We start from the raw sequence: 19,422 nt of genomic DNA on the forward strand, positions 1-19,422 counted from the left end.
TTGTAATTTATCATGTCAAAAGCCAGGGAAGCTTTTTCAAGTATTAGTGGATAAAGGTTCAGGAACTTTAAAACAGTGTGAAGTATGAATTTCAGTTGAGAGAATAAACCAGAAATTTGTCTGAGGTGACATAAACATGCACACACCCACCCCACAGACAGAGTGTGTGTGTGCGTGTCTCACACATTCAGTGATGTGTATAATCACTCATCACGTACCAGTGTGACTTTTAACCCAAAACAATCTAAACATCTCACAGTCATGTGACATTTTTTTTTCTTTATATATACTTGTGACATTGTATGAGTTTGTGTTGACATCATTTGCAAATTGTAGAAGTGCCTGGTCAGCAACTGTGACAGAACAAGCTAATTTTAGAAAGCTTGCTTTTTGTCACTGAAGATTTCACTAATTTAATACGTAAAATAACTATCAATCACACATAAGTTGTTAGGACAAATTCATAATAAACATATTCTGATACATTTATGTTACATCAAAAAATTAAGCTGTGAAATTATCAGTTAAAATCCCATGTGACATATAAGAAATGTACAGAATTTTCACAGTGTTGTAATTAATCCACATTTTAATTTATGACAAAATAATTGAACTAACTAATCTGATTCAGCATAGAGCATGTACATGAAAGGACTGAAGATGCTTAACCCTCCCACAGTAATTTAGACCCCACAAGTTTTTTGCTTTGTGCGCAGTCCGACGCAGTCGCACTGACACTGGGTGCGCTTTTACAGGGTTTTTTTGTGTGTAGTTTCGGAAACTGACAGTCTGACGGAAAAACTCCAGCTTCCTCGCTGTCTGGCCGTGGCATTTGCCACACTCCTCTTAAGCATTGCAAAAAGACCTCAGGAGGGTTAACAGAACTGAAAAATTAACATGACGGTTTATCTTTTATCTATTTAGAAACAGTTGATGCAGGTTTCTATGTCCAACATGCAATGTAAGAAAAAAGTCATGTACAGAGACACTGACTCTAGATGGTGGAACTCAAAATCTGTTTCTCAAAATGAGATCCATAAGGTATATTTAGTTCATGCAATATATTGTACCTTATAATTATACACCTTATAATTGTTTTTTTATCATGGGTAATGAAAAAGAAAGTGGTGGAGGGTTACTAAAAACACTGCTAAATATCTGTTAAACTGCTTGCATTGTGTAAAAGTAGTTTTTGACATTATTTGTAATTCTGATATTATTAATGCTTCTAACCCCCTCTCTTCTGCAGAATGACTACCGTAAGTTGTCCATGCAGTGCAAAGACTTTGTGGTGGGTGTGCTGGACCTTTGTCGAGACACAGAAGAAGTTGAGGCCATTTTGAATGGAGATGTGGACCAATGCCCACCAAGTCCCTACAACCGGCCCTGCCTCAGTCGCGTCAAGCTGGCCATCAAATATGAAGTCAAAAAGGTACGAAGAAAGTAAAAATTTCAGAAACAGGAAATTGCTAAAGCAGATATATAGAGTGAAATATAACCAAGATTAAAACAAAGAACAAATGAAGTTTAGCTCTATTCTTGATAACATGGCACCCAAAAAAGATTAATTCATATGTTTGATATTATACAATTTTATATATTAAATCACTGATTTGAAAAATATCAAAACTCTTCATATTTTATTAGATCAATTTGCATTCTTGAATTTTTCTCTGTACCCTTGTTATGCGAGTTTAAACTTTCGATATGCTGTTTTTGATAAAGGGACAAATGAAAATGTTTTTCCACTTAAAAGGATTTTCACTCATCCTTTTAGGTGGTATCCCATTTTATTTGGAAGTTACATGTTTATAAACTAACCAGCAGAGTTATGAGATCAAGTTGCCTTCACTGCAACATAGTATATTTTAGATTGTAATGGGCCTTTAAAAGCTACAGGAAGAAATCCAATATAAAAAATACTTTCTAAGCTTAGTAAAGCCACCTGGCATAATCCAGTCATAATAGGGTTTGTTGAGGACATGTTACAGTTCAACAAAGTGTTATATAAAGAGCTTAAAATGAATGTGTTATGAATGGGTAAATAAAGCTTGCTGCCTATCACAAACTACACAGAGAGGAAAAGCCAACCAAGCATAAAATTGTTCCAAAAACAAAATTTTATTAGTGAACATCTATGCAGAATACAAAAAAAATCTTTAAAAAAATTAATTTCACCAGTACACATAATTCATCCAAATGTTGTAATCCTATAGACAACCTATTTGTAAAAAAATAAATAAATAAACAAAATAAGAATCCAGCTCATTCTGCAGGACCATATTTTGTGTAACACCATGTTGCTCTACAAATAATGAAAGTAAAAAAATGTAGCATGTTGTTTAAAAAATAAATATATAGTTCAAAGCTTTTCCCCTACCTATGACATGTTGGCTGAGCAATCACTTATATTCCCTTCAACCCACTTCGTTCTAGAAAAGCCAAACCAACAAACCAAAGTTTGAGTTTGAGGGCTACATGGAATACATGTCATGGTTTTAGGATTAAAATAGCTACTTCTGAATATTGGAAAATTTTGTAAAACCATTTGCCTCTTACGTGGTCAACTGCTTGTAACATGAAAATGAATTACTGTACGCAAGTATCAGATATATAACAATTATACCTAGAACAATGATAATGTTCTGAGTAGAAATTCATATCCAGCTATGAACATGATTGTAAAGTAGATGTCAAGCTGTCTTTGGAGATGGAGACCATGAAGATCATTCAGATTTTTTTTCCAAGTTGCATAATACAAACATATAATGAGTGTGTATAGTGAAAAGAACAATTGTTTATCCTCATTCCTAAATTAAAATTATAGAATAAATGTCAGAAAGGATTTATCAAGGGTAACATTGTTTTTTTTATGGGGGGTACTTAATATCAGCTGGATCAAATTACATTTTGGACCAAATTTAAAAATGCATACATTTTATACATATTTCAGCAAAAAATCTTACTAAATGATGTAAACGGAGTTACAGATTCATGTTTCATTTGGTGTATCTGTTAAAAAGCTTCCAACCATTTGTGGTAATGAACTCAGCATTAGCACCTGGGTCATTTAATAGCTATGTGGGTAAGCATGAAGTGTTTGTACAAAAAAAATTAAAAACTTTTGTGTTATTGTGCCTTTAGAAGATCTAAAGTAAGCAACTGACAGGCCCCTGTGGGAGAACTAATCCGCGCTGAGCAGAGGTGGCTTTAAAATGTCAAATCAAATCCCTTTCCCCCATTTCACTTCACTAAAGTCCCGTTGGCACATACTTCCATTTGGCAACAGTGCTGTATGTTTTTCTGAACCATAGCTACCCTCGTGTATGTTTATGTTAGAAGTCGTTTTCCTGCATCTTTGTTATGTGTGTGTGTTGGGCAGCAAGAAAACTGTTTGATGCCCTTTTTGTTTTTAACCAGTAAACAAGAGCATCTCCAGTAGCAAGCTGCTAATTACTGAAGTTGCAGGGATGAGACACAGTGCCGTAGGAACAAGGTGGAGCACGACTGTGTTGAGCTCACATTTCTGGACACAGGCAGAATTAAGGGTATGGGTCAGTGGCTTAAAGGACTAACTGGAAACTGACTGGAAACAATGTTATCTTTGTTTTTTAACTGAACTGCTGCACAAATACACCTTATCCATACGTCTTGCTATTGTCAGATTTGATCAGATGAATTTAACCCTACTGGGATGGAGGTGAAAACGACTGGGATGGAAACTTTTAGCTGTTATAGGTGCTTTCTCTACATCTACAACAAAGATGTAGAGAAAGAATGTATGAACCAACAGAAACTCAGCTCCTTGCAATGTTAAACATGAAGATAATAACACTTCCACATGGAATTTGATTGTTAGGTTTAGCCATTGACTGAGCATTGATTCCTTTCCATCCCACATCCTTCCTCCAGCTAAAAGAGAAGCATGTACTCCATTTGTCCCAATAATACCTTTGCTACCTTTCATTTATCTCCCTGAGTAATGTCATTAATTAATGTGTGCACTCAGTCATTGCTACTTGCTGCCCGCTTTCATTCTTTCCTTTGCAAATCCTTCATTAAAGTGATTTCAAAACCTGCTCATAGACATATTTTCAAAATTAATACAATTCAAAGTCATTTATGCAATATTTACAGCACAAATAACTGAGTTATAGATCTAGATCTTTATGATTAAATATTTATTCAAATAGAACAGATTTTCTACTTAATTTACTCAATGAATAGAGGAAACATGTTCATTCTTTACATCTATCATTTTGGTTATCTTGCACTTTTTGTTTAAGGTCAAAGTACATGTAGACACAGTTTGAAATTTACTTTTTGCTGCTTTTTGTTCAGTGCTTTCTTTTGACTGATGTCAAAGAAGCCAACATTACTCCAAATGTTGCACACACTGAACGGCAGCAAAAGAGCAAAGACCAGAAATCAACTTTCCAGACCAGTCACCCACTCTGCAGTTTAGGCATATTGAAATATAACTAACCTTCCCAAGGCTAAACAATTTAACTTTAAAACTATAGATTGTAGTTTCTTGGTACTGATAGAGTTTTTGAATAAAATAATGATGCAGCTCAATGCCTCATTGCAATCCCCCTGTTTTACAGCGTTACGAATTAACGCAGGAAATTATTAATCAGCTGACGATCGGCTACAATGGTTTGTGTCAAGCTATGACACAAACCATTGTAAACTTTTCTTCTGTTGTAGCAAAGAAAACAGTATGTAAAATTACCAGAAAGACATAAATTGGACAGGCCTGTTGCTGAAGACATTTGCATGAAATAGATACTTGTTTTCATTATTTTTTTAAATGCAATTTATTTTAGTATAGCGTGATCCTTTATTGTCCTTTGTAGCAAAATGTATTAGTATCAACATCAAATTGACAAATGGAAACACACAGCGGCACAATTAAACAAATATAGTACATTAATATAATTGAAATAGTATTCAGTATTTTTCTTGGTATCAGTATCAAGTGTTAAATTTTTGTATCATTCTACCTTAATTACAGCCTTTCATCATATTGAAAAAGTGTTATTTCCAGGAACATATTACCAAAGGCACATTGGTATCTACTTTAATTGCCTTTCATCTTGCTTTTCCACATCCCTTTGTCTATTATTTCCACATTTTTTAAATTTTCTTTTTGTTTTTTGTCTTCAGTTTGTTGCACATCCCAACTGCCAGCAGCAGCTGCTGACTATTTGGTATGAGAACCTACCAGGCCTGAGGCAGCAGTCCATCGGCGTGAAGTGCTGGACAGTCCTGGGGGTAACTGTAGGTCTCCCCTTCCTGGCTATTGCCTACTGGATAGTGCCATGTAGCAAGGTAGGACCTGACAGCAACAGCAACATCAATGTAAAACAGTGTGGAGCACTTTTGGAACTATTGTTGTTTCTATATGCAAAGTAATAGAAACATTTCTCTTGGTGTTTTATCATGTTGGTGCACCTGTAGTAAGGAAATATGCGATTGTGGACTAAAGGTTAACATTAAGGTTATCACAGCTGTCTTTCATTTGGCAGTGGTACTGTTTTTGTCTAGTTCTGACAAAAACAGAAATAGATTGCATGTATCAGTACCAACAATTTTGCATTGTGATATTTTAAAGATCTAGCATTCTTGTTCTGCTTGTATAATCTGCTGCTTTTGGAAACTGTAGTTGGTATGTTAACTGTCCAAACTTTTGACAGGAGAGGTTGGAAAAAAAGTTCAAGCAAGTGTGGCTTTTTGAAAGGATTGCAATGAGAAAGTATATCCTTAATTCAAAGACTTTTGGAGCAATGTCTGTTAGATATATGAGTCTGAAATAAAGAGTCACAGCTGTAATACACTGTATTATATTTAAGAAATCAACATACTTAGGATCTGTGCACCTTGCAGTCACTGATTCAACCATGAACTCCTTTGTATACCAAAGCATTTCAGAGTCAAATGTGAGTGTGTTTGACAGGTGGAGTTTATATGAAACCGGATCATGCAACCAGACTGTGGATTCAAACACAGCAAATTGAAACAGAATAGGTGAAAGTACTGAGACCCAAGGTGTTGCAGTGGCTCATTCAAAGCTCATATCTCAAATTAATTGAAATGCTTTGCAGGGATTTTAACAGAAAAGCTCTGCAGAAACTAATACAATTCGTGAAAACCTTAATTAGCTGGAGCTTTGTTATAAAGAAAAAAAACACCTTTATTCTGAACAGAGTGAGAGACGGAGAAAGTCAAACAGAAAATTACTACTGCAAGTTGTTGCTACTGTAGAAGTTACTACATGGTATATCATCATGGGACATTCTTGCTTTTACCTTTAATTGTAGGTACTGGATGTCACCAGCAACCAATGACAGAAAAAGAAAAGCAATATACATAGAAATGGAAATTAGTGAGGGCTGTCTTGGTGGTAGAGTTGTTTTTATTTTGTTGTTCTACAAAGAGCAAAATAAATGTGTGTGTGCGTTTGTGTTTGTGTGTTTTTAAAGTAATTTAACAGCTGGCACACTTCTACTGGTCTGGTTGGTTGAAGCTAAGCTCAAAGATAGTGATGGACTAATGGTTCTTTCAATCATCTTATTTTTTGAGAAGATTTTTCTCTTGTACACATTTAACTTTTGATATGGTTCATGGATTCACAGTTTATATACTAGAACAAAACTTCATCCAAGATGTACAGTGCTGTGAAGAAGACATGATGGTAGTCACTTTTTCATATAGGACCCGGGTGGTTTGGATAGCATTTTTCTCATTCTAAACAAAAACATAATTTGAAAACTGATATTTATCCATCCATCCATCTTCTTCTTCCACTTATCCAGGGTCAGGCCATGGAAGCAGCAGCCTAAGTAGGGAGGCCCAGACTTTCCTCTCCCCAGCTACTTGTTTCAGCTCCTCCGGGGGAATCCTAAGGCGCTCCCAGTGCAGCTGAGAAACATAGTCCCTCCAGCGTGTCCTGGGTCTTCCCCAGGTCCTCCTCCCGGTGGGAGGTGCCCGGAACACCTCACCTGAGAGGCGTCCAAGAGGCATCCTGACCAGATGTCCGAGCCACCTCAACTGCCTCCTCTCGACAAGAAGGAGCAGCACCTCTACTCTGAGTCCCTCCTGGATGACCAAGCTTCTCACCTAGTTCTCTAAGGGAGAACCCAGAAACCCTACGGAGAAAATTCATTTCGGCTGCTTGTATCCATGACCTCGTTCTTTCGGTCATGACCCAAAGCTCCTGACCATAGATGGAACGTAGATCAACCGGCAAACTGAGAGTTTCGATATTTGACTCGGCTCTCTCTTCACCACGACAGACCGGTAGAGCCCCCGCTTCACTGCAGATGCTGCGCCAATCCGCTCCATTTTTCCCTCATTCGTGAACAAGATTACTTAAACTCCTCCACTTGGGGCAGGACATGCCCCCCGAACCGGAAAAGGCACTCTACCCCTTTCCGGCTCAAGACCGTGGTCTCGGATTTGGAGGCACTGATCCTCATCCCGGCCATTTCAAACTCGGCTGCAAACTGCTCCAGTGAAAGCTGGCTGAAGCCAATAGGACCACATCATCTGCAAAAAGAAGAGATGCAATCCTAAGGCCAGAAAAATGGATCCCCTCAACACCTTGGCTGCGCCTAGAAATTCTGTCCATGACAGTAATGAACAGAATCGGTGACAAAGGGCAGCCCTGGCAGAGACTGCACGCAGTGTTGTTCTCTGATCAGCACACTAATTATTGAAACTTGTGGATGTGTTTGTTGGAGTGGAGCAACTGAGGTGAGAACATGAGTTTCCTTACAAAGTCTGAACCAGCTTTTAACAGATTAAGATGTTTGCCTTGAGGTTTAAAAATGACTGACTTCTCACTTTTTCATTACAGTGCCAAAGGCATTTTATCACACGTTCTTAATTTTCCATCAAGGAAATTATAATTTGTAGAGTGACAATATTGCAAAGGCCATGCAGGAACTCTGCAAGCAGTTATGCAAATCTGCTCATCATGCTGGATAATCCTCTACCACCTCATCATCAAGTGGGGAATGCATGCATGCGTGTGTGCGTGCGTGCCTGTGTGTAAGATTCACAGACAGTGTTGTGGACCACTGGTTCATGCCTGGTCTTTTACTGATGAGTGTGTCATTTTGCGGGGAGTGAGAGCAGTTGATGTCGAGTGTTTGAGTGAGAGGATGGCGAGTGCTATACAGCTGAGAGATTCCTCACCACTGAGACAGGGATTCAATCATGACAGACTGTCTGCATTTGATCTCACTGTGTCACAAAAACATTTGTGTACGTACGTGCGTGCGTGCGCATGTGGGTATGATTACTTTTAATTATGAATCAGCCAACCGATGAGGCTGGATCTGACAGTCTGTAATTTGTGACACTGGAAAGTGCACAAGAAGCACTGCACTAAAATGAAGTGTTGATTTAGGGATGTAGAGGCTGCTGTTTATTAGTATTAATTATATCATTCTGGTAGCTAGATTTATCAGGTTATAAAGACAAAACTACCTTAAGGGCAGAAGGACAACTACTGCAAAACAGCAATCTGGAAAATCTAGATGGCTTCTTGTACGCACTTTGAGCCTCAGGTTTTTACATAGATTTTTTAATTTGAGTTGTTTGAGTTGGCCATTCCCTCAGTTTTATTTTCTTTCTTTGAAATCATTTTCTTGGCTGACTTCAGGATTGTTGTCTTGCTGAAAAATGTACCTTTGTTCATTCTCAGATTCTTATTGTACATTTCAGTACATTTCTCCATTCATCATGTTCTCACTATCAAATTCACTGCTGGTCTTTTATTTTTAGAATGATGTTTAGTGCCTTTTGTCCTCTATTTATTGGGTTTGCAGTGACATCCAAAGTTCAATTTTGGTCCCTTCTGACAAGACCATGTTGTTCAATTATTTCAACTTGTTCAAAAGCTGTAAAGCGAACTTTAAACAAGCTTTAACTTGTTTTCCTTTCAGCAGTGGAGTCTTGTGCTGTAAGTTACTTGTTCTTGAAAATTGTACCTGCTAATTCCAAGTCTTGACAGAGATCTGCTTAATAGTCTTTTGCTCATGGACAATTCTGTTGATTATTCTTTTGAATCCACTTTTATAGATCTTACCCTATAAAATAATAATTTTTGTGATAACAATAACATTGTATTTTCTCTCAGTTTAGGCAAAGTAGTTAAGATTAGCGCACATTCATAGAGAACTGGGTTACTGTGCTGGTTTCTTGATTTCCTGCGCCTGTAGCTGCTCTATTTTTCATATGTTCTGTAATTATTCCTCTGTGTCAATGCACTGGATCACACATTCATAATTTATTGAAGTAATCTTTTTGATTTCTTTGTATGTGTGGATTACTGAAGTTATTATTAACACAGAATACTGTTTTTGTACAGGAAAGCTGATTTGCACTGTATTTTTTTCTGTATGTTAGTTGAATTTTAAAATAAGATAGCTCATTTTAAAGCAGCTTGAAGCAGTTTGAAGCCTGCTTCAATCTGCTGCAGAGAAGCTTTGATGCTTTTATATTACATTTTTGTAATGCCTTATCAAATACAGCTATCAATAATGATTTTATGGAAATTCAGCACAAATATTATTTAACATCTAAGATATAATTTTCCTTTTATTTACATTTCTATTGAATGAAGTAGGAAATTCCACATTGAGAACAGCCAAGTAAAGAGAAAAAGCGTGACTCTTATGTGAACTGGTTGAAGCCTCCAGAGATGAGTCTTAGGTGTTTTGTCAAGGATTAACTCAGTCTCTGTTTGGCTAATTAAGACAGGCTGGGTGTGTGTGAGGAAGATGGACTAAATAAAAATAGGTTCTACTGGAATTATGGGAGATTTGCTGTCCTTATCTTGGAACATAATTGCAACACAGTAATTACAGAAAGGCTCTGTTGATGGTGATTATGAAAGCAAACCAAATCAATGATATGCTAACATTTGCAAACAGTTCAACATTTGTGAACATTCATCCAATTGATTTAAAACACAAATATTTAAGTTTAATTTTGCAAAGTGAATGTTCTTACCCTTTCAATTTTGTCTGGAGAATTTAAATCACATACAATTTTCTATAAAAGTACACCTCTTATTTGGTGCAGGTGCAGGGACAAAAGCAGGACCTTCCAAAGCACAATGTAGGTGGTAGCTGATGGCGCCAGGTTCTGGGATCAAAACTAAATCAAATTTCCAACAGCATGTGTTAACTCCAGATCTGTGCTCCTAGGTAACTTGATTATTTTCAGACAGAAAAGGTAAAATACATTATGAAGTCTCGTTGTTGAAAATTACTGAACAGAAGGAAGGAGCTGAAATGAAAACAAAGGTAATTACCCCATTTAATTGTATTTTCTATCTCATGTTTTATATTCATTTTACTAGCTGGAACATACAAGATAATGAAGATAATATAGATTGCTAGCTTAATTTTTTTATTGACATTGTTATAAAAATCCTTTTCTTATAGTGCAGTTTTAGTCAAGTGCATTTGACTTTAAATACATTGCAAATGTTTTTTTAATTATTGCAGCAAAAGATAATTTTTTCCCCTATTTTTTTCCACCATTTTCCACCATATAAAAGAAACATATGTACATATACAGCATATCTTAAAATGATGCAACAGCAGCACACATTTTGCTAACATACGTTTATGACTCCTCAATGCACATCACAAATTAGAAAATACTTTATATATGTTGATTTTACAAATTCTTAAAGTTATAAAGTGCTGAGCTCTGTGCAGTGTGCATAAACAACTTAAACAACTTAAAGGTTAAGACCTTTATGTTTTAACATTACGATTAAAACATAAAGGTTTTAGCCTTTATGTTTAAAACCTAAACATAGAGGTTTATATCTCTTGATTTGACAAATACTGGAAGTTATAAAGTGCTGGGCTCTGTGCAGTGTGCATAAACAACTTAAAGGTTAAAACCTTTATGTCCCTGAGAGTAAATTTGATTTACACACAGTGCTCACACATGTACATATACCAAAATGTATTTCTGTTACAGTTAATGCCACTTGATAAGTCAGAGAGCACTAAAGCTTCATTATGGGTCTATGATTTCTCTATTCATAAAACCACATACTTTGCGGTTCTCATGCATCAAAAGAACAAAAGCCTGGTCAGAGTTGGCCGTCTTATGAGGCTGATGGTGAAGTTGGACCAGTCTCTTTAATGCATCAGCAAAGTGAAATGAAGGAGGCCAGATCTTTAGATAAAGTTTTACAAGGTTAAAAATTATCAGGCAACCTTTACCTGCTTGTTGTAGCAGTGTGTGTTGCATCCATTCACCTTCATGTGTTACTCTGCATAGAGCGGGTAGAGGTGTCCCGTAGGTAGTTAATATTGAACACAGCAGGTTATGAGACTGGCAAATGTTGAGATCCCAGAGGTCTATATGTGGCTGCGAGTGAGAGCATGTGTGTATTTATAATCGTTGACATACTGCAACCCTTGTGGTATTTTTTAACAGTTTTTGCTCAGTACCTTCCAGCCTTTCCTCCTGTCCATATGGTGCTTTTCTGTTAACTGTTGATTGTTTGGCAGTGAGTTACTCTGGCATTGTTGCTTGGAAAATGGATCATTGAATCAGAACAGCTGCTGTTTTCCTGCTAAGATGGGTTGGTAGTGATGCTTTCCATCTTTTCATCTCTGAGGACCAGAATGTGTATAACTCCTCAGAAAGGCTAAGTTACCTGAGGAAAGAAACAGATGCTGTGTTTGGCTTCAATTTTAATAGTTGAAAAAAATGTTTGAAAGGTTGACTCCTAGGTAACTCAACAATTTTAAAACATTCCTATTGTGTATTTAAGATAGTTTATTCAACAATATCAACAAACCACAGATCTAAACACAACTGAACAAACTAAATCCTGTTATTTTTGCCTCCAGCTTGGTCAGATTCTTCGCAGTCCCTTCATGAAGTTTGTGGCTCACGCCGTCTCCTTCACCCTCTTCCTCGGCCTGCTGGTCGTCAATGCTTCAGACCGCTTTGAGGGTGTGAAGAACCTGCCCAACGAGACCATCACAGACCATCCCCGACAGGTTTTCAGGGTCAAAACCACACAGTTCTCGTGGACAGAAATGTTGATCATGAAGTGGGTGTTGGGTGAGTCGAATAATGCACAAATATACTGATAATTTGACATTTAAATAAAAAATAGACTATTTCTGGGGGTTTTTTAAATACATTTATGGACCACTGTATGTATACAGTAGGTGTATGCAAAGTAAGAGTGTGCAGATACCAAACAAAGGTTTGTTTAAAACATATCCTTTGTAAATGAGTACAGGTTCTCTTCAGGGTCAGAAACGTTTTGCCCGACTTTCAGATATTGCATAATTAAAATTTCTTACAGCAACACAGTAACCAAGTGGATAAAAGACAAGGTTATAGTTGTACAACCAATTATACTCTTTCATCTTCCAAAGATCAAACAGAGGTTACTGCCAGCATGGATTCAGTCCCATTCTGACTTGCTGAAGCAGTATTCATCCTGAGTCTTAATGATGAGCCTGGAGGGAAAGTTTCAGGTTCACCCGAGATGTTGTGCTGAGGAAATATACAGAGAGCTGGAGAGAAGCAGAAATGAGGGAAAAGTTTGAAGTGGCTAAAAGAGAAAGATAAAAAAAAAAAAGAGTGCACAAGAATGAAGCCTGTGGCTCACCAAAAGACAGGCATGAGGAAACAAGAAAATAGAGGCGAATGACAAAGACAAACTCAAAGGATAAATAGCCCATGGCGATATCTGTCAGACCTCAGCTGTTTCCCATCTGCTGATATTCTTCCTCCCGTTCATTCACACATAACAACATTATAAGTGTGGTTTGTCCATGTTGGTTCTCATATGGTCCTGCTTTTATTTGCTTATGTGTAATAGCATCATTCGTCCCTCTTACATGCTCATCTTTGGCATCAGCTGTTTGTACAATTGTGTGTTACCCCAAATGTGTATGCATATGTGCTTTTGCACAGAGGCTCGTGGCTTAGTTGCTGCATAATTTCATTCGCAGCCATGCTTTTGTCATCCAGTAATTGTAAAAGAGATGGTGCCGATCAGGGTTTCCTTTTCACTAGGCAATTTTCCCCTTGTTTGGCTCCGTCTGGAGAGAGACATAATGGGTTCACAGCAAAGAATTTGGCTTTCAGACTTGTATGTCTGTTTGTATACACCTGAGCATCAAATAGCATCTCTTAAGTGGTTTTGTTTGAATGGAAAACCTTTGTTAGCAGTTTATTTAGATTTCTGACTCAGTTTATTTCTAATTTTGTGCTTTTTCATACATGTTCATCCCTAAATTAATAGATTTTCATACAGCTACCATCAAAAGCCTTATCACCCTTTAATGAGATACTGATTATAACACGTTTCTTCTCCTTTAGGTATGATTTGGTCAGAATGTAAGGAGATTTGGAGCGATGGGCCCAGGGAGTACATCATGCACCTTTGGAATGTTCTGGACTTTGGCATGTTGTCCATCTTTGTGGCGTCCTTTACGGCACGTCTCATGGCGTTCCTGAAGGCATCAAAAGCCCAGCAGTATGTAGACATGCATGTGCCAGATGAAGACCTCAGCAATGCCTCACTGCCTGACGAAGTGGCTTACTTCACCTACGGTAAACAGTTGATACACTGTGGGGGAAAAAATGGCAATAGTATAAAACAATGTTTGTTTCAACCATTTGCTAAACTTTGCTTTGGCAAAAGCTGAGTTCCCCGTGTGTGGAAACTCTTCTATTATGATGTTTAGCAATTATTTTCATATAAATGGATTATTTGACATTGTTTTAAAATCGAAAATCTTTTCTGGGTTGGTTATTTACTCTGATGCATGCATTGCTAATAAGAAGCTTCAAGTCAGATATGTAAATGTCACAAATGCAGGAATATCTCAGCTTTTGACCTGAAACATTTGCACCTGGTATTGCCATGCATATCTATGGCTCGGATTGCTTATAAACAGCTTTCTGCAGTAAAAGAGCATCTAGCAAAGTAAATAAACTCCTTTCACAGTGAAAGGCAATGCAAATGTTGCTACAGTTACAGGAAATTATTTTATCATAGAGATTTTGTCATAGCATTGATTGAATGAACATGAAGCATTTTAAAGATAGGGTCAATTCAGCTTATAGCCTCTCATGCACTGCCTGTTCTAAATGATATTGCTGCATCTTCATTATGCCTTGCCATTCTCAATATATACTACAAAGGAACTAAGCATTGAAGTTGCTTCACCCCTGAATTGGCCCTAGAGGTAATCACTTTGCCTTACAATGTTGGAGATGATACGGTGACTCAGATTTTCCTTTCTCTCCACCAGGCTTTAAGCACAGACCAGGACTTCTGGTTGATCACTGTAAATAGGCAGAGTGGAGCAACAGCAGCATAATGAGTACACCTTAGCTGCAACATTTGTTTTTGTGTAAAAATTTGGCACATAATTGATCACGTTTGATTTTTGCATTGTGGTCATACGCAGATCCAAATGATGGTTGAAATTAACAGAGTGACGAGTTACAATCTACTTTTGAGATTCTTCTAGATGTGTATTAGAAGATCTTTATAATCGCACTTCTGCAAAGCAAAATGATATGGATGTTGCTTATTAATTGATATGCAGTGCATGACGTGCCAGCTGTGGCCTGCTTGTGATTCTCTCAACAAAGTGATCGCATTCAAAGCTGTATATTATTCTATAATGTGAACAATGATTAGAAAGTATGATATTTAGTGTTACTTAAATTTACAACAAGCAAATCTGTGTGAACATTTACCAAGTAATTCATTCATTTATGGTCCCTAACATATTTATGTAGCAAAAGGACTGCAGGCTGCAGGTAATGTGCTTATCTGCACACGAAAAGAAACTTCACTAGTGCTTCCCCCTGCTGGCCGGACTTTGTCACGACAAACGACTCAGCAGATGGAGGCGATTGTTCTAAATAGATACTAACAGACACAACAAAACTATAGATTTATTATATTCAGCATTTTTAAGTTGAAGGTTAACATTTCTATTCAACACACTTCCCTTTGACTCTCAGCTTATCTTCATTGCCTTCCCTCTTGCTGCTCTCCTTCTATCCAATTTAAAAGATTTACTTTTACATTTCTGTTTAATCAATTCCTTTTCCCCCTCTCCCTTTGTTTGCTTTTTAACAACGTTTCCAAGCATTCATTTTCATTCACACCCTTTTACTGAATATTTGTCTGCTCTGCAATCAGAAACATTTGTAAAAGCAATCAACATGAGGACAATGGTAAAATGTACAGCATGTTTGATTCAATTTTAACCCTTTATCAATTTAGCTTTTCATTGTGTTTTTAAGAAACATGTATGTCTTGTGATCTTATGAAGTGATTATAATTAACTTTTTTTTTTTGCTTTTTGTAGTAATTTCTAACGCTTCTCTCTTCTTGTCCAGATCATTTTCAGAACACTTCTTTTTCCTCATTTTTTTTATTTGCCCACCTGATTTGATCTACAAAATATTCAAGCTGAAAAAAGTTTAAATAATTTTATATAACATTTTTTATATAAATAATTTTGTTAGTATATTGTTTGCTGTTTTTGATTTGATCTATTTTGTGTGCCTGCCCTTATATACTGTATGTATGAAAGCTTTAGTTGGTCTGAGTTGAAAACTAGTTCAGTATGATGTCTTGACATTACATTTTAATTTTATTTATGTGTCATAGTTTTCTTTTTATCCCTGACAGTTCTTCCTCTATTATTAACTTTTCTACCTTCCTAATTTCTAAGTGCATTACTGAATATAGTTAAGAAGAAGGAGCAAAAGTAAGAATAGAAAGTTCACAAAGCAATAGAAAACTACTCAAAAACATAAATTCAGAAGACAACAAGAAGGTTTTATTCTTGAAGAAATATCTAAAGATACTAAAGGTCAGTTTACAATCCTTAAAGTTTTTTACACAAATACATTTCTGCCTTTCTTCTTCAGCCAGGAACAAGTGGCGCCCCTCTGACCCTCAGATCATCTCAGAGGGTTTGTACGCCATTGCCGTGGTGCTGAGCTTCTCACGCATCGCCTACATCTTGCCAGCCAACGAGAGCTTCGGCCCGCTGCAGATCTCTTTGGGACGGACAGTCAAAGACATCTTCAAGTTCATGGTCATCTTCATCATGGTGTTTGTGGCCTTCATGATTGGGATGTTCAACCTCTACTCATACTACCTTGGGGCCAAATACAATCCAGCTTTCACCACGTGAGTTAAGTCTGGCAGTAAGACTAATTTGACATGTTTGAGGTTTAATTGCCTTTATTGTTACTATACTTTGAAAAAGTATTGCCCCTTACAGACTTCTTCTGGTTTTCTTTAGAGTTTTTCACACTTAAACATGTCAGGTCATTGCATTTTTAAATTGTGACTTCCTGTCACTGATGATCAGAGAATGTCCAACCAAGAAAGATTTGTAATTTTGTAAATACTTTTTGACATTGTTGTGTTCCAGAGGTATTCAATTTGTGCTCAATCTGTGTTATTGCTGCACAAGGTAAAAAATAAACTGAAATCTTAAAGTCATGGTGCTCTTATAGAGGAAACGTCTGTTTTTAATCTTTATGCATTAAAACCAGACTACTTGGTTGCATTATATAAGACCTAAAGTTACGCAATAATCTATCTAATGATATGTCTACAGGCAGCTTGGATCTTGGCTTTGTGTCACTGCTTTAGCTGCACCAGATATAATTGCCATTTAGTCATTACTTTCTGGTCTTCAAGGTTCTGCTTTATCTTAAAGTGAAAAACAAAAATGGCTGATTGGAATTGACCTCTGTGAAATAAATCAGAATAAAAAAAATTCAAAGACATAAGAAATTTCCAAGTGAACTAGAAACTTAAAAAGGTTAATATCACTTTACATCAGCCTATATTTGAACATGTGAAGGCTGTTTGAGGTGTGTTTTGGTTTAAACACCTTGGTCTTCCATCATCAATGTATTTGGTATTTGGTTTGGCATCTTTGAACCGTATTGATTACTACAATCATATCTCACGTTCTGCACAATGTCACTTTCTTCCAGCAGGTCTATGAAGTGTTTTAAACAATTTGTGGGAAAGTTGAAGTGAGGCAGGTTGTTTATTTGAGAATTTTAAATCGCAAAGAAGCTTTCAGCAACACTCATACCGAACCTTAAGAGCTTTAATCTGCTTAAGTGTCTGTTCCTCCTATGATTATTGTCTGCCATTTCAAACTGTTAAAGTGTTTACTCTTTAAAGGCAGCAATGCATAAAGCCATTTATGTTTGCATTTTTCAGACATCATCTGCAGAGGCAACATTTTTGGGGGAGAGAGTTTTCTGATAGAAAAGATGTTCTGCAAAAAATGTTTACTTTTACAAAAATTAGCTGTTCCAACATCTCCTATAACATCAGTTATTCTGCCTCTTACCTCTGCATAGTTTTTCGTGTTTCCCAAATATCCGACATCGACAATGTCGGATATTTGTTTTAAGATATCAGTGTTTGGCTGCTAACATAATGTTACTGATTATTATCACTCATATTTGACAGGAAATACCCTTTATATTTTTCCCTGCTACATATCGTACTTTATTTTCTCCAAGGAAGAAGAGACTCACCCAGACAAATTTTTTAGCACTTCTAATGAAAATGTGCCTAAAGCATTAAAATAAACATTTATCTTATCACAGCTGCAGAACTTTAAACTGTATAAGGAAAAAATAGAAATATTTTCTATCATAATCTTTTTGTGATGCTATATTCACTCCGGATACTTCTAAAAGTATTAACCATAATATAAAAAACTGATTAATAATAAAAAAATAGTACATTGTATAATATTGAAAGAATTGAGATTGAAAAATTTGTTGCATTCCTTCAATAGATTGAATTAGCACCTAAATTTACACTAACAGTAGGTTTATTGTTCAAAATGAGTAACCTCAAATGAGTTTAACAACTGGTTAACAACAAAAACACAAGTTCAGTTGGACATAAATTCAGGCATTAAGGTTTGAGACTTTTCATATATCTGGGCTGCCAACACATTTGTCCTTATTTGTATGTCTACGTTCACTTTGCAAATATGATCTTCATAGTTATGCAAATCCTCCTACTGAATGGCAAAAGCCATGTCATTGTACTACTATAATGTTTCATATCTAATTTCAACTTATCGCCTTTTTACTTTCCCTTTCTCTTTGTCAGCCAGATCAGCAAAAAAGGGTGTATACCTGTGTATTTATTCTCAACCTAGCTTTGCATGTTCACTAATACTCTTTACTTTATGTACTACATCAAGCTACTATAAAGTTCAAGCTACTTTAAAGTAGCTTATAGTAGCTTGAACTATTTTAAACAGTTATTGTTAGATCCTTTGTTTAAATTGTCAACTCAGATGTACATAGGGTCAAAATCCAAAAGTTGATTTCAAATATCATTATCCTCATATCCTTCACCTATCAGTTATGTGTATAATGCAAAAAAATACAAAAACAAGTATATGACCTCACTAATCTTTATAGTCACTTGTTATAACAGGGAGCATAAAATAAATTGTACTTTCTTGTTCTAGCTTACAGCCATAGCTGTGCTGAGTGGGTGCATGTACAGTATCTCGTCTGCAGAGTCTCTGCACCGAGTGGCTTTGTGTTCTGCTTGGCTACCTACATGGAGCCAAATATCCAGACAATGTGGCGAGCAGACAGAAAGAGCAGAGAGTTAACTGACAGCAGCACACACAGACAGGCAGAAACAAGGTCTAATGGAGTTGGAATTGAGTGTCAAAGAGATCGTGGCCACAGACCAACCATCTGACATTAATGAAGACTTCTCACAAAGCAAAGAACAAGCACAGCACAGATGTGCAGCTTTAGACAGAAAGAAGTGTAGAATCCAGTCTCTTCTCTGTTTTAGAGTTTCTTCCTCAAAGAAGGTTGTGAATTTTGCTCAAATAAGACCGTGTTAATGCATTACTGACCTTTGTGAGTGTCTATATTTCTCCTGTGTAATAAGGAGAAATAGTACACAGAAATATTGATGAATATCATCAATGAATTGATGATATTCAATGAATTGCTCAGTCTACCTGTACACACAGTAGATTTTCACTTTCGTAGAAATTGATGTTGTCTGTTTTACCACCAGGGGTCAGTCTGGTATTAAATCTTATCCAGTCGGCATGTCAGAACAAAGTATCTGGAGGCAGGCATGCAGAGAAAGAAATATAATTTTTTATATGTATATCTGTATATGTAAGACAATATATACATTTTTGTGTTGTACATCTAACTGGAAGATTTCAGAGGGGCTTTTTGATTGTTTTTAGCATAATGTTCACTAACTAGAAGAGGTAGAATAGCAGCTGAGTGTTAATAATAGTAGTGTAACAGTGTCAAATCTGTCCCTTTTGTCCTTTATTCTCTTGCAAA

The 19,422-nt window shown here is 36.5% G+C and overlaps 1 protein-coding gene across 2 annotated transcripts in view; it reads left to right on the forward strand.

The window, feature by feature from the left end:
- trpc7b (transient receptor potential cation channel, subfamily C, member 7b) overlaps positions 1–19,422 on the forward strand; it is a 59,351-nt gene that overhangs the window by 13,285 nt on the left and 26,644 nt on the right. Inside the window, exons 3-7 of one of the 2 annotated variants that reach the window (XM_032555751.1) lie at positions 1,250–1,432; positions 5,170–5,334; positions 11,895–12,111; positions 13,387–13,620; positions 15,967–16,231. In XM_032555751.1, coding sequence (XP_032411642.1) covers positions 1,250–1,432; positions 5,170–5,334; positions 11,895–12,111; positions 13,387–13,620; positions 15,967–16,231 — 1,064 coding nt within the window. The remainder of the gene's footprint in view (positions 1–1,249; positions 1,433–5,169; positions 5,335–11,894; positions 12,112–13,386; positions 13,621–15,966; positions 16,232–19,422) is intronic. The other variant, XM_032555752.1, reaches the window with a different exon arrangement.

Source organism: Xiphophorus hellerii, chromosome 23, assembly GCF_003331165.1.
Source record: "Xiphophorus hellerii strain 12219 chromosome 23, Xiphophorus_hellerii-4.1, whole genome shotgun sequence".
Classification (NCBI taxonomy): Eukaryota; Metazoa; Chordata; class Actinopteri; order Cyprinodontiformes; family Poeciliidae; genus Xiphophorus; species Xiphophorus hellerii.